Genomic DNA, 18887 nt, shown 5'->3' on the forward strand with positions numbered 1-18887 from the left:
GCATGGCGCCCCTTTCCCTTTATTCTACGGTTTTACGTACTGCCAAAGAAAGAAAAAGAAAACAGAACCAAAGCACCCGCAAAGTCGCCGTCCGTCAACGTCACGGGAAAACACGCGACGAAGGGTGGTGGGGATGGTGATGGCAGAGGGAGGGGGGAGGAGGGGGGAGGGGAGAAAGGAAAAGAAGGAGCCACACGCCACGGCAACAGTGACAGCAACAAAAACAAAATGAGTGGAGTACTTAAGCAAAAAAAAAAGAGAAAAAAAAACTGATATGTAGAGAGAGAGAAAGAGAGGCAGCCCACACACACACACAGGGGAGGACCACAAGAGAAGGTCAAGAGCAGTCGGAGTGGGTTGGGTGAGAGCAAAGCAGAGGAGTAGAAACCCCAAATAACAATAATAATAGTAATAAGATAGAAGCATTTGGCGGTTTCGTATGGAGAAAGAAAGAAAAAATGAACAAAACGGAGACAATAACCCATTGAATCCTCTTACCAACGAAAAATGGTACACATACAGATATATATAAGATGCGCTGTTCAGCGCATCCGTGGCCCGTCGCAGCACAATCAGTCTACGCGCGGTGTGCTCGACAGGGCGACGGGTCCACCGTGTCAGGCACAAAGCTCGGCTCCGGCGTTTAGACCACGATAAACGACGCCGCATGCGTTGACGCACGTGGATGTGCGGGGTGACTGGTGGGACGACGATGCTCGACCTATGGAGTACTGCCGCGACGGCCGTAGTCGAGCGCGCGCTCCGGGATGTTCATCGGCGGATCGTGAAACAGCTCCTCGGCGTTGAACTTGTACTCCGTCTGCATGCTGAGGAAATCGGCGGATGTGCAGAATAGTTTTCTAAGAAGAACAGGCTTCTGCTCTGTGGAAGGGCTACGATGTCTGGGCTACGGAACCGCGACGAGCGGAGAGGTGAACACACCGCAAAGGTACCCTCGCGCCAGGGATTACGTGTACAGAAGAGAGACGCAGTTGGAGAAAGGTAGAACAAAAAGCGGAGAGGAGCGTTTGAAAACAACAGAGAAGAAGCTGACTCCCTGAGCGCCCCTTTTAGTTAACGTAGCTGTGAGAGAGAGCGTTCCACACACCCATCGCTTGAGACGTGCAGAGGGACAGAGAAGGAGAGGAGGCGACAACCCCCTACAGGCATTGTTCACTCCCAGCTCCGATCCAACATGACGGTTTCGCAGTCGTCCCCTTCGAAAGGGGTGCGACAAACGGCGCTAGCAAATCAAAACAGAAGCGATTCATTTATTTTGTTTTGTTTTAGATACAGTGATGAGCTGCAAGCGTGGCAGCTGCACATACAGCAAATGGCGGGCTTTAAAGGGAATAAAATGAGAGTACTTACCGCATAGAGAGAATAAAAAGGAAATAACATCAAAAGGGAAAGAGAAGAAGAACACATCATAAACAAAACAACAAGAAAAATAACATGAACTGCTAGATTCCAAAGGTGTCTCCTCAAACCCATAGAAATCGAATGGCTTTAAAAACGAAATACGCTAATGCTGGCGCACACGGATAAAAGCACTACCAACAAAAGAATAAACGGTTACAAGCATGCCCTTCCGCGTGTAACATCAAAAAAAGAGGGGGAAAAACGGTGTCTCTCTTTCACATATTTTCACACGGTGCTCCTCAGCTGCTGCGAAGGTCAGAAGCGGAGACACGTGTTGAGAGGCTCATTTTCAGGCAAAACAAACAACAACACCAACACACACACACAAAAAATAAGCCTACATAATCTATACGCACATGCTGGTGCAACGATGCTGGGATTCAACGCCGCACCGCGAAGGAAGGAAGAGAAGAACGAGAAGAGAAAAATGTAAAACAAAAACTTTGTTGTGCGGGTATGGCACGGCAAGAGACACGCCGCAACGTATCTCCGCTTGGCAGAGTCTGCACACACAGCGGCACGTCTGGACGTGGTCTACTTCCTTAACCATATATACATATATATATATATATATATCTTTGTGAGGGCGGAGGAAAGAACGATTCTATTTTTGTCAACGGCTTCTACTGCCAAAAAGAAAAAGGAAAGAGATAATAAGATATAAAACTGCGACAGCGTTCTTTTTTCATTTACCGAAGAAAGAGTGCGGGTGTGCGTGGGCTCCTCGCCCCACAAAGAATGGGAGGCCGAATCAGGGAACGGTGAGAAAGGCAGAGGCTCGTGGAGATCAAAATACGGGTAAGTCAGCAGACACACACACACACACACACACACACACACGTGTTCGCAGCTGAAACGAACTTATCGAAAGAGGAATATCATATATACACACCCACACAGGCTGCAGTTTAGATTGATAGATGTCCTTCAGAATCACACGGATGTACACACACACAAAAGGGACGAAACAGAGTTGCTGAAAGTGAAAGAGAAATGGGGAGGGGGGAGCAGCAGCAGCGGCAATACACTCCACGTTGCGCAGCGCGCACGGTGAGGCTTGAAAAAGGCTGCACAGCACGCACTTAAGAAGACGTAAGCGGGCTCGCGTTGGGGGGGGGGGGGGCGGGCGGCACGCCGGCGCAATCGTCCGAGCCAGTGGAGGTCGCCGCCGCTTCAGACAGCGTCCCATCCGCGTCGTGGTCCTCGTCCAGCTCCTGCGATGCGCGTGAGTCGACGGAGGAAAGATTATCTTGCCAATTGCGGCCCCCGTGCATGAGCCAGCACCACAAGAAGGTCAGCGGCACAAAGAGAACAGCAGCGCCGCCCAGCACAATCACGATAACGGCCCATACCGGAAAACCTGAAGACGACGACCGAGTAGACTTGGGAGGGGTGTAGGCGGCGCACCCGGTGGTGTACGTGTCCGAGGAAGCCCGGCACACCTCCATGGCTGCCGTACACGCATCCGACGCCTTCGCCGTCAAACCAACGCTGCTCGGCGTGAAGCTCTTGCTGCACAGCCACTCGTAGGGCAGACAACACGTCACTCCCGTGCCGTCAAGATGAACCTCCTTCAGTGGTCTCAGCGTGCCCCACGTGTCGGGGATCGTGCCCGCGATCGGTGTGCCAGAGACGTCGAAGACCTGCAACTCTCGCATGGTGGACCACTCCGGCGGCAGCGTGCCACCAATTCTTGTCTGGGCAACCGAGAAGGTGGCGAGGGAGGTCATCGTACTCCAGGAGCGCGGCAGGCTGCCATCCAGGTCCGTCCCTGACACGTTGAAGTGACCCATGGACGTCATGGAGCCCCACAACTTCGGCAGGTAGCCCCTCACGCGGCTGTCAGAGATGCTAAAGCGTGCTAAGTTAGACAGCCCCGCCCACCGCTGTGGGAGCGCGCCGCTGATGTTCGTGCCGTCTGCGGCAAACTGCCGAAGCAGCGTCATCGCAACCCAGGATGGCGGAAGGCGTCCAGACATGCTCGTTCTAGAGGCGGCGAAACAAGTCATGCTCGTCAGGGCACTCCATGAAGAGGGCAGCGTCCCGTTCACCGAGGTGTCGGTCACGTCAAGCATCTGCATCTTCGTCAACGAGCTCCACGGAGAAGGCAGGGTGCCCGAGATGGAGGTGTTCGACACGTTGAAGCTGGACAGCGAGGTGAGGGCGGCCCACTCCGGTGGGAGAGTGCCGCGGACGGCGGACCCGGATGCGTGAAAGTTTGCCAACGACGTCAGCGAAGCCCACGCCACAGGAAGCCCGCCCGAGATATTCGTGTGCGCCACGTTCACGCACGTCATGTTCGACATGGCGCCCCAGGCATCGGAAAGAGTCCCGCTGATCGACGTGTTGGATACGTCGATCACCCGCAAAGACCTCAGGCCGGACCAGACATCAGGAATCGTGCCGCTGATGCCGGTGCTGGATACCTTCAACACTTCCAAGGCCGTCATGGCACTCCATTCGGCAGGGAGTGAACCAGCGATGTCGGTGTTCGAGACATCGAAGCTGGTCATCTGACTCATGCTGCGCCACACCGAGGGCAGCGTTCCCGTGATGGCAGTAGAGGAGGCGTTGAAGTCTGTCAAGGCGGTCATCGTCGACCACTGATATGGCAGACTGCCACCAATGCCGGTGTTCTGAATTCGGAGGCTGATCAGCGACTTCATGTTGCGCCACAGCCACGTGAGACCACCAGAGACGTCCGTGTGGGACATATCCAGGTGCGTTATGCTTGGCAAAAGCAACAGCAAGGCCGGAAGCACGCCGCTCAGGTGCGTGTGCGACACGTTGAACGTTTGTAACTTGGGCATGGAGAACCACGCCAACGGCACGGTACCGCTTACGAGGGTGTGTGAGGCATCGAAGTGCGCCAGCATCGTCATGAGTCCCCACAGTGTCGGCAGCGAGCCCGCAACGCCCGTCGAGGTCAGCGAGACACGTGTCATACGGGTCATGGCCGCCCACTCCGGTGGGAGCTTTCCGTTAACGCCTGTGCGCGATACGTCGAACTTCGCCATCAACTTCATGGCTTTCCACGTCGACGGGAGCGTGCCGCTCAGCCGCGTGCTGCTCCCGTTAAACGCCTGCAGGCGAGTCAAGGAGCTCCACTCGGGTGGGAGGGTGCCCGACATCGATGTGTTGGAGATATCAAAGTCCATCAACAACGCCAGAGCAGACCAGTCCGCTGGCACCGACCCTGTGATGCCGGTGCTGCGCAGATACACGACTTGAAGCTGCGTCACCGTAGCCCAGCTCATCGGCAGCGCCCCCACCAGGTACGTATTGGACGAGAAGTCGACCAGGCGTAGCATCACTTCAGAGGCGTCGATGTCGCTGCGAAGCTGCGGCAGCGTGTCGCGGAGCTTGTCGTGCGTCAACACGACATCTACGCCTTGCTCCCCGCAGGTCACACCGCGCCATTCACAAAAGTCATCTTGCGAGCCGAGGTCCAACGTAAAGGCTGTCCGAATCAAGTTGAGAAACTGAAGCGTGTTTGTCTGCTGCGATGGCGTGTAGCAGTCCATGGAGTTGCACGCCGAGGCGAGCCGCGGTGCACACATCAGGTGCAGCACCAACAACGCCATCGTCAAGGATGCGCATCCACGCCGTCGCCCTTGATGGCGGTCCGTTGAAAGCATTAGGCCTCTTTTGGAAGGTACTCATGAAAAGCAGCTTCTTCAAAAAAAATATGAATGGAACTGCAGAGGGAGTCAGCAACGCAAAAATCGGACAGAGAATCAGCGGCCGATCCAGCCGCTTTCTTCCTTGTAGGTTCCTACGTGTCACGCGGATCTGGTGTGAATCAAATACTGTATTACTCGGCGGTGTGAATGCTTCTTGTTTTCAGCTTGTCCTTTTGTGAGTTATCGAAGCCAAGCGCTATGGACAGGTTAGCTTCTTCTTCTATCTGTCATACTTCACGAGCACGGAAGAAATAATGATAATACGCGTCATCATCGTCGTGGTGTGAGAACAGGAGAGGAATAAGCGATAAAGTAATGTGTGTGCATGTGTGTTCGTGAGCATGTGTTTCCCTCTTTTCCACATAGGCTCGTCGGAGGACGAGCACGGCAGTTTTTTTTTGCTGTGCACAACAGTCGGCGTCAGAGCCACGGCGGAGTCGCAGAAAGATATGGGGCGAGTTCCGCGCATCTCACCTTGTCCGGAACGCCATTCATAGCTGCGAGAGGGACGGCTATAAATATCCATCCCCGGTAGTGGACCTTTTGTTTGTTTGTTTGCTTTGCTTCGGCCATTTGCGTGTGTGTGCTTGTGTAGTAGCTGGTGCGATGATACCCCACCCCTGTACGCCACTTAAATCTTAATGATAATAATAATAACAGCTACTAAAAAGAATACAGAAAAGACGAGGGGGGGGGTCATGAAGTCTGGTCGCGTCCGTGCGAGGGCTTTTACGGGGCCGACCAGAGGTTTTGCGCTCCTCCGCGCACCCACTCACCACCACAGCCGAAGAGGAAGCACTCTCTCTCATTCAGCCCAAAGAAAGACCCTTTCGTGAAAGAAAAGAAAAGAAAAGTGATGAAGAAGAAAAGCGGCTAAAGTTCTTTCCGTAGGCGCCGCTCCTGACGCGGGCTGCGCAGGGGGTTGGTTGGGATTGCGCGGATCCCCTCAATGTACTCCAGCGGAAGAATGTCCGCCCCTTCCAGGACGCGTGCGAGGTACTCCCGCGACGGCAGAAGATCCTCGGAGGTTTCTTGTGCAATGTACGTCCAGCAGTCCCACGGCGCGGCGTCGGGGTCGTGCAGGTCGGTGCAGCGCAGCCACTCCCTGTCGTAGCCCCTTTCGTAGCCGTCCATCATCTCCAACTGCGCCATGCTGATCTCATAGGCCGCCCCACACACGTACGGCGGCATCGTGCTGTGGTGCTTCACGAGCCCCTTCGCCACCTTTTCCTCTCGCACCTCGACCGGCTCGACGTTGCAGTAGCCAAACGACGCGTACTTGATTTGATCCAAGGGAGTTTTGTTGGGCACGAGTACGTAGTCGCGCAGCTTCACCGCCCGACGCTGGTACGGTGGCCCAATGCGGAGAGACACCTGCTCCCACGACAGGTTGGACCCGTAGGCGAAATACCACGTTTTCGCCTCCAGCGGATCCTTCGCCGTGTCGCGCGCACGCATGTACACGAGGCGGTAAATGGCCTGTCCGTAGGAGACGCAGTCCCCCCCATTGCCCTCGCCGGCGTGTGCGCTTTCCTCGTCCTTCTTGTGCTTCTCCTGCCCCTCCGCGTCCTCTTCGGTGGCGGTCTGCAGCAGCAGGTACTCCGTGTACGCCTTTTGAATCGCCGCGACGTACGCACGACTTGGGGCGACGCATTGGGAGCTAATGCAGTTACACCAGTGCAGCCCAGGCCAGCGAAATACCACCGCGGCGCCGCTGCTGCGGTTGTCACCGCACGAGCCGCTCTCGTTGCTTGTCGCGTTGCCGGTGTTCGCTTTATGCGCCTCTGCACCTGCGGTGGGGGCGGCAGCGGTGGATGCCAGCCCAGGCGGCGCCGTGACATCCTGCGGGGCCGGCAGCGCCATCCACCGCAGCGTCATCATCTTTTCCAGGACGTACTTGCGCTCCAGCAGCGGCAGGTCCAGCGCGGCGATGACGAGCGCCTCGTGCATGGCAGCATCCGCGTTCTGCCCGCCGTGACGCACGTCGTCAAGCTCGAAGCAGGTCAGCGTGCCGTACACGTTGAAGGACCCTTCGCGTGCGACGGCCTGCAGCAGCGGGGTGCGCATGTTTGCCGGCAGCTCGTAGAGCACGCCACGCACGCCGTCACGGAAGGCCGCCACGCACTCGTGCGAGTCGTCCCGGTGGCTGCCGTGGTGCCTCGAGGTGTGGTGCGCGCCCTTGTCGCGTACGGCGGCGGGCTCTTGCGGCACTAAGGCGTAGGGGCAAATGTTCAGGCGTCCGAACCGCGGGCCCTCCACACTGACAGCGTCGCACACAAGTCGATAGCCAGGTAGAAGGGCGGGCCGGGCGTGCAAGACAACGGGGACGGCGCCGTCTGACACCGCGGCGAGGGCCGGCTTCATCACCTCCGGATCGACATAGGTGCCGTAGGCAAAGTAGTAGAAGCTTCCAATCGTGTTGGACGCCATCGCTTGCATGGGTGAGTATCTCTGTATGTGTGTGTGTGTGTGTGTATATGAAGGAGAGGGATAACTCTCCCTAAACAATAATAAGATACAAGGCAGAAAAACAAAAACAGCACGGATTGTCGGATTCCTTCGCCTCGTTTCGATGCGTGTTCTCTGCGGGGAAAAAAGGGTCGGAGTGGGACTCAGCCACGAAGGAGGTGCGGAAGAAGAAGTGCGAAGGGAGCTCGGAAAGCGGGTCTTGAAAAACCTCCACACATACCCACACACAAGGGAGGAGGGGGTCAGCTGGACGCTGATAGGCGGTGAGTAATAGAAAAGGGGGCTTCAACGGGTCGTGTGTGACCTCGTGCGATGTGAGACGAGAGCCACAAATCAAAACTATTTTCAACGAAGAAAAGAAAGAGATAGAGAGAAAAGGGAAAAACGAAAAGAGATACAGCAGCAAAAGAAAGAAAAAGAAGAGGGAGGAGGAGAGAGCGAAGTGTGTTTGCTCGTTCCTGCTGTCGAGGCAGCTGCTGCGTTCCAACTGAAGTTCCGCTATGTTTGGGGAACAAGGAGGTGTATACGAAAATCAACGAAAGAAGAAAGGCAACGGTAGAGCTGTAGTACTCAAAACAACTTTTTCTGCCAAGGAAAGGGGAAGGAGGAGCATCAAGAGTGGGGACACAACGTGGAAAGCGACGATAGAGAATGCATTGCCGTGAGCACGGTTTACTATCTTTTACTCCGTCTAAAAGGGAGAAAAAAAAAACATGCGAAGTTGCGTTACACCGTGTGGTTTAACGAGCATCGCCAATCATCATTGAACGGCGGGAGACAAACAATACGCAGACGCCACTTTTCATCTCCCCCCTCGCTTCATCGCTCGTCAGCAAAAGAAAGCACAGCAGAAGCACAAACAAAAAAAGTCTGCCGGATTGAACACGTGTGCCCTCCCCCTCTCTCCTTCCGGTTTTTGCCTGCGGAGAAAGGCGAAGTACAGCACCCTTCCCCCTCACTCCTTTGCTGAGGACAGGTTTGTTTCCGTTGCACGATATATATATATGTATATTTGACGTGGAATGTGATGACACGCAACGACGGCAGAAACACACACTGGAAACAAGAAGTCCAGGTCCAGTGCTTTCAGAAAGAAATATATATATGTATTTTAGATCCGCCCTCTGCAAACCTCACGAGGCAGCCGTAGGCGCGACGACAGCGATGGAGGCGACAAGACGACGCGCCGCGTCCACCTCCGCCTCCATCTGCTCCGCTGACCACCCCTTCAACCGGCGCATCACCGCAGCAATCGACGGCAGCGCGCGCATGGCGTCATCGGGGCTCGTGTAGGCAACGTGTGTGCGCCGCGCCACCACATCTACCAGCCGCTCCGCGTAGGTATCGAGGATTAACGCCTCCAGCCGAGACTCGGCCTTCTCATCGGGTAGAGCGGCTTCTTTTGCAAGGGAAGGCGGCGTGGTGAGCAGCAGGCGATGAGTGCGGCACCGATGCAGCTGCTGCTCACGGGCAGCGGCTACTAGCGCCGGATGGCGCACCAGCGCGTTCACCGCGTCCTCGGCAATGCGCCGCGCCAGCACGGGGGAGCCGCCATACACGTGAAGAAGGGCGACGTCACGGTGGCGCTTTTCCTCGTCATGGCGACTTATCTCACTTGGAGTGGGCGAAGGACGAACGGCTTCCGGTGTGGGCGCGTCATCGCGCTCCTGCACCGGGACAGACGAGAAGCGCAGTGCGTAGCCCTTGTCCAGCAACTCTCTCTGGAAAGGCACCTCCTTTGGGCTCTTCACGTAAGGGACGACTTGCGACACGCACGAGAGCAGTCGTGACGCGTCGACCGCGACGCCACAGCTGGCCAGCATCGTCACGACCCGCTCTCGCTGCGCCGCGTAGCCATCCACGGACTGCACCACATAGGAGCCTTCCAGTGCACTCGCAGAGTCCCCGTGCCCCCCGTTGCGGGAACGCGTCTGGTGCGGCACCTGCAGCAGCTACGGCGTTCTCGCTGCGGCGCAGGAGCGGAAGAGGTGAAATACTCGGCCCGAGCAGCACACATCGGTCCCACCACGGCAGCACCATCGCTGAGGCGAAGCTGAGACGAGGGGAGCTGAAATGCAGGCCGGTGGTACGCGTGGACTGGGAAAGCGGTGACGTCAATGCAGCCTTCGTGGCATCCGTCGAATGGCTGTGATCTTCCGGCTGAGCCGCGGCAGGAGCTGCGTAGACGGCGTCTGCTGGTGCAACCAGGTAGGAGTAAGTCAGGTACCCGGCAAAGGCGGCGGGCACGGCATCGCGAGCGTTGCCGTCGAAGAGGGTCTTCACCGCGTCCACGTCGCAACCAGTGCAGTTCACGACGCTCCGCGCGTAGACGACGGCGGCGGCGGAGGAGGCGGTCGATACCGCCGCCGCCTCATACGCGTGGCCCTTCTGCGTGTGCGCAACAAGCGCGGGCGTAGTCGTCGACGACGCCGTTATGACGGTACGTGGCGCGAGCCAGCGCAAAAGAAAAGGCGTCGACGCCGAAGCCGGGGTGCGGCTGCCACTGCGGTCAACCTCGCTGCCGGCGGAGAGGGCGTCCCGCACGTGGGCAACAAAAATCGTTGACGGGCCGGCAGCGGACGTGCGCTCCACTGACGGACCAACAAGCCACGATGTGAGCCCGTGTCCCGCCTGCACCTCCTGCGCACTACTTCCACGCTTCCCATTCGGCACGTTATTTTCCGTTGCCGTTTGCTCGCGAAGGTGAACGATAGGGGCGTAGGTGCACAACGCCACGCCCAGCTGCTCCGCTGTCAGCGCCAAGGCCACCGCGGCGGTGTGCGTCGCGATGCTCGTGTTGCTGGTGACCACCCCGCCCTTTACGCGCACCGCAGGACTGCGAGAAGGACAGGCGGCGTTCGACCCGAGTGCCGGCAAGCGACGCTCCACCGCAGCGGTAGAGAGGACCGAGACTGGACGCATTGGTCCGCAGAAGACGCTCAGCGCGGTGCTGATCACGGCTGCGCAGACGTACTCGAACATCTCTAAAGAGTGCAGCGCGGGGAGTAACGTGGTGGCCGTCCGCACCGACACCCCTCCGTCGCTTCCACCGTTCGCTGCCACTTCCCTGCTTCGACCAAAGTAGCGCCGTACGCGTGCCAGGCGAGTTTGCACTCGCTGACGTACCGTGTCCGGTGCGAGCACACAAGAAGCCGCCACATTTTGCCAGGTCGTCTCCTCCGCCATCGTGGTCACCGCGGCACGCAGCCAGCCTGCGTCGCGCTGACGGATGGCACGTTGCACGTAGGGGAACGCACCAGGAGAAACGGCGGGCATGTGAGATGTGGTGCTGCCAGATCCAATATCCGCCGCGTCTATCAACGCCACGTGCAGGCCCCTTTGTGCCGCGTCGACGGCCGTGTAAAGTCCGATGAGGCCGCCACCGACCACAAGCACGTCGAAGGGCTTGTCAGGTGAACTAGACAGCAGGCGCGACCAACGACTGCGCCGTGTTGTCGACAACGGCTGCGCAGCTTCTTCGGGGGCTGATGTTGGTGCGGAGGAGGGAGACGGGGAGTGATAGGCGGAGGCGGGGTACACGCCGAAGGCACGCAGCTGCCATCGACGATAGAGGAAAGCGGCGCTCGCTGCCACCGCTGCGGCACGCACGAGACGTACGTGGAGGCGACGGCTCCTGCGGCTCATTTACCTACGAAGTGCGTTTCAGCTTCAGCAGGTGGGAAAGGGGAACCGCGAAGGGGGCGCCGTGAGTCACGCACAAGCTTCTGCGCCGGCAAGTCAAGACAGGACGAGCTATCTGCGTTACGTCAACACTCGTGTCGCGCACACTGTAAGGCGAGGCCCCCGCTCTTCACGATTTCGCCTCTCGTTTTAATTATTTCGCAAGCAGGAACAAAGTAGGGCCGATGCACTCCATGAAGAGGAGAATTAAAATAAGAGGAACGGGTAAAGAAGAGAAGGAGTAGAATCGCCGTTGTCCACCGCCGGTGCGTTCCGCGACTATCAGATAATAATAATAATAATAATAAAGGAAAGGAGAAGAGGGAAGTCAAACTCCTCTACTATTATTGACAGAGGCTGAATGCTGAAGGAGAGATAAAGAAGAGTTTCCACTTTGCTTATTTCTTTGTCTCGTCTGCCGAGAGAGAGAGAGACATCTCCAACAACGTCAGCACCAACGGCAAAAAAAAAAGCAGGTCTGAGCAGTGTTCTTTTGGAAACCCCGAAACGCACCTAGCAACGAAAGGTGAGCAGCGCACCCACCTCACACCCACGCACACGCCTTCTCGATATTAGGACCTGTTCCTGACTACTATGCAAAAGTGCTATGATGTACTCGGCTTGGTTAATCGCAGATTATTTAACAATTTCAATCGTTATTACCGAAGAACACCGCAGCAACCACAAGGACCGCAACACGGTGCGTCGCAGGCTTCTCATCGCTTCTTATACAAGGACGGCACGAGCACGTCGCCCGGTCGATGACGCAACTCCGTGTTCGCCTTCGCCTGTCCGTCCCTCTTTATGAAGTCAAACACGACGAAGTAATCGCCCGCCACATCCGTGTAGTCGACATCGAAGCCGATGTCCTCGACCATCTCGGCAAACTTGCGCGGGAACGGCACGCGTGAGCGCACCTCGATAATCTTAAGCAAACGCTTCGGCTTCAAAATGCGGAACGCCTCAAATAGGCTCCTTTCGTAGTCGGTCGACATGAGACTTAAGGAAAAGACACACACGTCCACGCTGTTGCTCTCTAATGGAACCTTCGTTGTGTCCGCCACCGTCACGTTCGGGTTCAGTGCGCAGAAGTCGAACGAGTGCACCGTGTAGCCCTTCGGCTTCAGCGCCGCGGCGATCTGGGCCTCCCCGCAGCCCATGTCCGCCACCACCCAGGAAGGTGGAATGTACCCGGGCATGCTCTTGCCTTTGTTCGCGAGAAATCGGCCACGGCGGTCGCCGAGCAGCGATTCCACTATGACGCTATTGGGGTTGATGGGCCACTGCACGAGCTGCTGGTGATACCCGGTGTGGTAGTCCTTGAAGGTCGCCTCATCGCGCAGCAGCCGGCTCGCCAGCGTCGTCGGGGCGGCGTACACCTGCTCGTTCAGCAGACGAAAAGTGCTGGCGTTCAGGCGGTTGCGGAAGTGGTCGAGCAGCTCGTCGTCGCCCTTCTGGCGCAGCACACGCCGTCGCTGTGCCGCGCTGCTCGCCCCCGTCGCCTTCGCCAAATTCTGCTGCGTCGGGTTCACAATAGCGTTGTACTTCGGTACGCGGTGCGCCTTGCGGTACATCTTCTCCTCCATCGCACTGGAGAAGGGAATATTCTTGCGATTGTTGGCCGAGTCGCGAGAGGCCGTTACGTCGCCATACGACACAATGGGGCCTTTGACGTTGCTCCCGTCCTTCTTCTTCAGCGCGGCCGGCGCATCGCCACCGCCTGGGCTCTTGCCGTGCGCATGGGGCTGACCTTCTCTCTTTGCATTCTTCTTCTTCTGCTTCTTGTCGAACTTCTTCTGAAAGTGGCGACCGCCTAACATTTTTCTTTTGTTGTTGTTGCTGTGTGCTTGTTGTTTCTTTTCCCGTCAACACACAGGCACACACACACACACACGCTACGTGCTGCCGACGTTGACGAAAGAAAAGAGGGGCGTTTGAGCTGCACTTGGAGCTTTAAAAACATTAAAGAAGAAGAAGAGCGTACGAGTGCGTACGTACGACACGAGAGAGCGCGCAGACAGCACCAGAGTACAGTGAGAGAGAGAGAGGAGAGGAGAGGAGAGCAAGAGCCAACGCAATTCGTCTAAGAATGTCGCAAATATATTAAAGCCTGTGTATGTTAGCATCACCTGGCTCTACCCGACGCAGTCGCTCCCGGTGGGTGGCGATCGTCAAAGACGAGGTAAGATCCACCGCCTCGACAACTCCACCATCGCCGAACACGGGAAAGCAGCGCCATCAAGCCCAACGGCCCACAGAGCTCCGATACGCCGCGAACACAGACAAAAGGAGATGGAGGGAAAGGGGGGGGGGGAGGGGGCAGCGCCAAGAAGTGATCGACTTCGAGTCAACTCGTCTCACTTGAAAAGAGAAAGAACTGCAAAAAATACTTTCACACGAACTTGCGTGTGTTTATAGTTTTTCCATCGTCTCTCGTGTTCGACATCGACAACGATTAGACCTTCTCTATGTGTAGAACACCGCAAATGAAAAGGACTCTTTTTGCCTTGCTGGAAATAAAAAGAACTACGCAGTCAAAGTCGTCCCCTCGCGCGTCCATCTTTCTTTTCTATATCGTCAGCCAAACTACTTGAGGGGGCGGACGCAATGGGCAGCACTTCACCGTTCTACTGCGATTCGCTCTCGCTGTCGGAGGCATCAGCAGCTGCTGCTGCTGCCGGACTTGCGCGACCGTCGCTCTCACGCAGCGAACGTGCCTGCGCATCGCGGCGGCGCTCGACGGCGGTTTGCTTAACGATGTCAGCACACCGCGCCAGCGCCTCCTGACGGCTGCCCGCAAAACGCCGCATCACTTCCAGGGCGCTAGAGTGGAAGGTGCGCATGCGCTCCTCGTGCTCCTGCATGCCAGCATCGGTGAACACCTGCGTCGTGGCGACGGCGTCCTCCTGCCCCGTGCGCGGAGGAGAGAACGAGGCGTGTGGGCGCTCATGTCTTGGCAGATCCTGCTGCTCTTCTTCCTCTTCTTCTTTCCATTTGCCTTGGCGTCTCGCCTTCTGGGCATACCAAGGCAGCGCGCTTGCGGTGCCGCCGTGCGCTGCGTCATCGCTCTCGCGTTCGCTCTCCAAGTCATTCTTCCTCTGCCCTGATGCACTCCCTTCGCTTGGTGGACCCGCACCACCACCAGAGGCAGCCGCCATAGCCGTCGCCCTCTCCAACTCCGCGTCCCCCAGCAGCGTGCTCGTGTACGGCGTAGAATGCGAAATGCCGGAGATGGACTGCACCGTGGCGTTGGGCGATATCGCAGGCGTGCCCACCAAACCAGCACCGGCGGCCACAGGAGCGACGTCCTTCTCTTTCGCAGATCGCCGTCGTTCATTCGAAGCGGACGGCTGGGCGGACGCTGGAGGCGACAAGGAGGAGATATGTGGGTGGCCACCGGCTCTTGTGAAGGCAGATCCCTGCGGCGCGTGCGACGTAGGAGGGAAGCCGTCCACCGCGGGCGACGAGGTCGGCGTGTGCGGTGGGCTCCGCTGCCGCTGCTTCGTTGCCCCTCCCACCCGCGTCCCTTCCGCGGACGGCGTCGTGCCCCTCACCACCGCCGTCGGAGGCCGCGCTGCGTGAAAGGGTGAGGCACCGCGATTTCTATGAGCTCCATCGGCCGACGACGACGCAGTGGCGCTGCGACGAGCCGCCAAGCTCAGAGCCACAGGCGGTGCGGCGCCTCCTTGGCCGCTGGTACTAGTACCACTGACAGCGAAGAACGGCCGCGGCGGGGAGGTGCTGTGCACAGACGGGGTCGCCGTGGCAGACCGCAAGAGACGCTGCGGGGCGGAGGCGGAGGCAGAGGCGGCGGGAGTTGACAGGAGGGCGTTGCGCAGCTGCTCCCGCCGTATCTCCGCCGCCGCGTGCTCCTCCGCTTGCTTCGCCTTTCGCTTGTACGTCTTCAGCTGCTCCTCCAGCCGGGCGCGTCGTCCTCGCTCGTCCTCGAGCTGCTCTCGCAGGCGCTGCACGGGTTCCGCTGCACCGGCGGCCAGGGCCTGCATCTTCGTATCTTTCTCCTTCAGTTGGCGCTTCTGCTGAGCAATGACATCCTCGGTACGCACCTTGAACGCGGCTGCCGATCGCTGCTGCTCCGCTAAGTTTTCTCGCGCGTGCAGCTCTGCCTGAGCTGCCTCCATCTGTTGCTGCTGACTGCGTCTTTGCTCCTCCAGTACCTCCTGCTTGGCGCTCTCCAGCTGCGTGCGCAGCAGTTCGATGGTGTGGTTGGCCGTGGCGATGTGCTGCTGCAGCGTCTGCGCGTGCTCCGCGGCGTTCGCCTCCTGCAGCTCCAACCGCCGCTTGTAGTCCCTCAGCGTTTCCTGATACGACTCTGACGCCTCCTGTGAGACGGAGTCCCGCTGGTGCAGTTGCCGGCGCAGCTCTAGCACCTCCGCAGTCAACGCACTCACTTCACTCTCGTGCCGCTGTGTCCGTTGCAGCGCCGACTCCACGAGCTGCGCGTGCTCCGTCTTGAGCAGGTTGTGTGACTCCTTCATCACCTTGTACTTGCGGTGGCTCTTCTCGAGGTAGGACATGCGCTTCGTTGCCTCGGCGAGCAGGTCCTGGTAGCTCTGCGACGTCTGCGTGAACTCGGTCTCCACCTGCGCCAGTACTTCCTGCGCCGACGCCTCCTGCTGCCGAAGGCGCACCTCGGCTGCCTCGAGGCGCTGTTGCAGCTGCGTCTCCCGCGCTTGCCAATCCACTTCCTTTGCCTTCCAAACCTTCTCCTGTGCTTCGAGCTGACGGACTGTCGTGGAGGCCTTCTCGGCATGCGCGCGCCACTGGGCGGATTGCGCGACAAGCTCCTGATGTGCGTTCGCCAGCGTCGTGTGCTTGCTTTGAAGTGTCTCGAGAGCGTGGGTGGCGTCCTCCAGGTCCAGCTTACGCTGCGCTGCCTCGCGACGCGTCAGGCGAAGCTGCTCCTCCGCCTCCGCCACCCGCTCACGCTCCGTCTGCAGGGACGTCTGCAGCAGCTGCTGCTGAATGCCGTAGGTGGTGGCGAGTTCATCCGCCGTGTTCTTCGCCGCCGAGGCGCGCTCGAGCGAGCTGGACTGCCGGACCTCCGCCATTTCCCGTGCATGATCCATACGGAGCTGGAGCATTGCTTCCTCCTTCGTCTGTAGATCTGCCCGGAGCTGCTCGATGATGCGCGCATCGGCGCTGCTTTGATATGCGGGGAGAGGGGAAAGAGAAGGCTTCACGGTGGCGACTATTCCACTGCTGTTGGGTGAGGTGCGCGGTCGTGCTGCAAGTGCCTCCGCTGCGGCGTGAATACTCGTGCTGCTGGCTGTCAGCGGGGCTGCCTGCCAACGCTCCTCTTCCCGTTGTGGTCGCTTCTCCTTCTCGGCAGCGCTTTTGCTTCTTGGCTGCGGTCTCACTTTTCTTTCGTCTTCCACTTCGTTGTCAGAGTTGGTAGAAGAGGAGGAGGACGTCATTGACGACACGCGCCGCCGGTCAGCGGCTTCTCCTCGCGCCAGCTTTGCCCTTGCCGGTTTTCCGATCGCTGCTTTTTCTGGAGGTGACGGTGGTGGTGGTGGTGCTGCCAGCATATCCTCGAACACCGCACCCCATCGTTTGCCAAAGCGCGACAACATTCCCGCGGACGCGAAGGAGGTGTTGACGTTAGAGCCACTGTGGTGGTGCGACGACGCCTCTGCCAGGGAGTTGTCGTGCATTGCCCGGTGCGAGTCGGGAGTGGCGGCGCTGGCGTCCTCGTCCGCATCCGTGAAGAGAAGCGAGCGGTAGCGCCGTTGACGCGCCGCTGCAGCAGCAGCTGCGTCCGGCTTCTGCGTGGACTGCTGCGCAGCCAGGTGCGTGCGGTAGGCGGCGCTGTCATTGAGCGAAGACGGTGAGCCACCGTGATGAGTGCTTCCAGCACGCCCTCTTGATAGCGCATTAAAGCCACGCCCACTATCCACTACACTGCTGCGCATCGTCGCCGTTGTCGTCGTTGCCTTCCGTCCACTGTGTCGCCGCAGCTGCCACGGCGGCGGCGGTGGTGGCGGGGCAGACGCGCTGAGGTTCGGCAGGGAGGAGGATAAAAACGAAGAAGGGGAAGGCAAAGCGGGCTGCGGTGCGTACGGCGGTTTCTCGAGAGAGGCGGGAGAAGAAGAGAAAGGAGTTCGGCTGAGGTGATTCACGTTGCGGTTCGGCGTGGAGGCGGGAGAACCCCGCAGCGACGCGGCGGCGCGTGTCTGTGTTGTATAGGAGGACGTCGCGTTATGGTGGGGGCGTGCAGTCGGCGCGTGAGACCGATTCCCTTTCCGTTGCCGGCTGTCGCGTTGACCACTCCATCCGCTTCCTGCGAGTCGTCCCCTGTCTCCTGAGATGTTGACGACCTCTTCGTAGGCGTCTCCGTCGCTGTCGTCAGAGTCCTCTGCTTCTTCTTCTTTTGGATAATCATCTTCATCGCTAGATGACGCAGCTGAAGGAGCACCGCGACGCTGCGTTGACGCACGCGGTGCCGGCACTGGATCATAGTAATAGGAATCCCGCTGCGCTCGCTGCTGACGCTGCCGCTGCGTGGGCCCACGCTTTGTTTCCCCACGTCGGGCACCTTCGGTGAGCTTGGCGCTCTCGCCTGCCAGCTGGTACAGCTGCTCGATGCCGCGGTCGGTGTGGTCGATCAGCCGCTGCAGCTCGCGTGGGATATCGGCTGTGTTGTACGAGTTGGACGGCATGTTGGCTTCTCGTGTGTGTATGTAGGAGGAAGGAGGGGCGGAGGAGGGGGGGGGTCAAGGAACGTCGATGATGTGTCTCAACGGCTTGCAAAAAAGATTCGGGCGAGGCGCAGATGTAGTGTTACAGATGTAGCCGTCAACGTGGGCAACGAACCTGCCTTTTCAGCTCTTCGCCGTCGAGGAGAAGTTTCCGCAGCGTCGCTTCTCTTCTTTGGGCCCACGTAAAACAGAACAAAACAAAACCACACCAAATCGCTGCAGCACGACGTTGTCCGGCCGCTTCTCGCGAGGACAAAATTACAGTCCGGCTTTTCGCTGCGTTGTTCGAGTGCGATGCCGCTTCGCGACTGCAGCGGAAGTGCTGTGGAAAACGGTGTTGGTAGCGAAGGAGAAGAGAAACAGACAAACAAAGAAACAAAGAAACGCGATAGGCAAAGCAGTCTGAAAGCATTCGACCTCACATCGAATACCCCTCACAAAACGGGCGGTTGAAGTGCAGCGTGTGCCGACTGTATATCCCTCCCCTCCTGTCTGCGCTGCGTACGTCCTTTACACCGTTCTTCATCGGAGTTGCCGGAGAGAAGGCAACAGCAAAAAGAAGCAGCGACAAATCAAATTATATATGTGAGAGGAGAAGGCGGAGGTGGGGGGGGGGGGGAGGGCACAAGGCGAACGTGTTTGGTGACCTTGAGGCCGCCCCACAGGGACCGGGACGACATCGACGAGGTCGCTTACGGATGTCTCAACGACAACGCGAACGCCTAACCGACGTGCACCACGCGTTGCATCAAGCAAACAATAGTGGCAATATAAGTCGGCTGTTAGCCGCGCTTCAACAACTATTGTTTACTGTTGTTTCTGTAGTCACGTTTTCTCTTCCTAAGACGGAGCAGTTGTCGTGTACGGGGTGTCGAAGCACCGTTTTGCTGTAAAGGGGAAAAAGGGAAAAAAT

General features: G+C 58.3%; 6 protein-coding genes across 11 annotated transcripts; all 6 read right to left on the reverse strand.

Moving 5' to 3' along the window:
• Positions 1-24: 24 nt before the first annotated feature.
• ABB37_08647 (hypothetical protein) lies at positions 25-955 on the reverse strand (the record flags this gene model as incomplete). Of its 2 annotated transcripts, none has more annotated exons than XM_015807721.1 (1): positions 25-955. In XM_015807721.1, exon 1 carries the CDS (start codon positions 667-669, stop codon positions 25-27), a length of 645 nt encoding a protein of 214 aa, XP_015653803.1. In that variant the 5' UTR covers positions 670-955. The 2 variants fall into 2 exon arrangements, with proteins under 2 accessions (XP_015653803.1, XP_015653802.1); XM_015807720.1 differs by having other exon boundaries at positions 25-908.
• A 1549-nt stretch (positions 956-2504) lies between these two features.
• Positions 2505-5060, reverse strand: ABB37_08648 (putative surface antigen protein; the record flags this gene model as incomplete). The annotated part of the gene is made up of 1 exon (XM_015807722.1): positions 2505-5060. One exon carries the CDS (start codon positions 5058-5060, stop codon positions 2505-2507), a length of 2556 nt encoding a protein of 851 aa, XP_015653804.1.
• Positions 5061-5978: 918 nt separating this feature from the next.
• On the reverse strand, positions 5979-8160 carry ABB37_08649 (hypothetical protein; the record flags this gene model as incomplete). 2 transcript variants are annotated; one of them, XM_015807724.1, is made up of 1 exon in its annotated part: positions 5979-8160. In XM_015807724.1, exon 1 carries the CDS (start codon positions 7533-7535, stop codon positions 5979-5981), a length of 1557 nt encoding a protein of 518 aa, XP_015653806.1. In that variant the 5' UTR covers positions 7536-8160. The 2 variants fall into 2 exon arrangements, with proteins under 2 accessions (XP_015653806.1, XP_015653805.1); XM_015807723.1 differs by having other exon boundaries at positions 5979-7914.
• A 1070-nt stretch (positions 8161-9230) lies between these two features.
• On the reverse strand, positions 9231-11400 carry ABB37_08650 (Glycerol-3-phosphate dehydrogenase-like protein; the record flags this gene model as incomplete). Of its 2 annotated transcripts, none has more annotated exons than XM_015807726.1 (1): positions 9231-11400. In XM_015807726.1, the coding sequence occupies exon 1, from the start codon at positions 10848-10850 to the stop codon at positions 9231-9233; it is 1620 nt and encodes a 539-aa protein (XP_015653808.1). In that variant the 5' UTR covers positions 10851-11400. The 2 variants fall into 2 exon arrangements, with proteins under 2 accessions (XP_015653808.1, XP_015653807.1); XM_015807725.1 differs by having other exon boundaries at positions 9231-11398.
• Positions 11401-11971: 571 nt separating this feature from the next.
• Positions 11972-13207, reverse strand: ABB37_08651 (hypothetical protein; the record flags this gene model as incomplete). Its single annotated transcript, XM_015807727.1, has 1 exon — positions 11972-13207. The coding sequence occupies exon 1, from the start codon at positions 13073-13075 to the stop codon at positions 11972-11974; it is 1104 nt and encodes a 367-aa protein (XP_015653809.1). The 5' UTR covers positions 13076-13207.
• A 675-nt stretch (positions 13208-13882) lies between these two features.
• On the reverse strand, positions 13883-18495 carry ABB37_08652 (hypothetical protein; the record flags this gene model as incomplete). Of its 3 annotated transcripts, none has more annotated exons than XM_015807730.1 (1): positions 13883-18495. In XM_015807730.1, the coding sequence occupies exon 1, from the start codon at positions 17933-17935 to the stop codon at positions 13883-13885; it is 4053 nt and encodes a 1350-aa protein (XP_015653812.1). In that variant the 5' UTR covers positions 17936-18495. The 3 variants fall into 3 exon arrangements, with proteins under 3 accessions (XP_015653812.1, XP_015653811.1, XP_015653810.1); XM_015807729.1 differs by having other exon boundaries at positions 13883-18297; XM_015807728.1 differs by having other exon boundaries at positions 13883-17941.
• Between the last annotated feature and the right edge of the window lie 392 nt (positions 18496-18887).

Source organism: Leptomonas pyrrhocoris, assembly GCF_001293395.1.
Source record: "Leptomonas pyrrhocoris isolate H10 chromosome Unknown, whole genome shotgun sequence".
Taxonomy (NCBI): Eukaryota; Euglenozoa; class Kinetoplastea; order Trypanosomatida; family Trypanosomatidae; genus Leptomonas; species Leptomonas pyrrhocoris.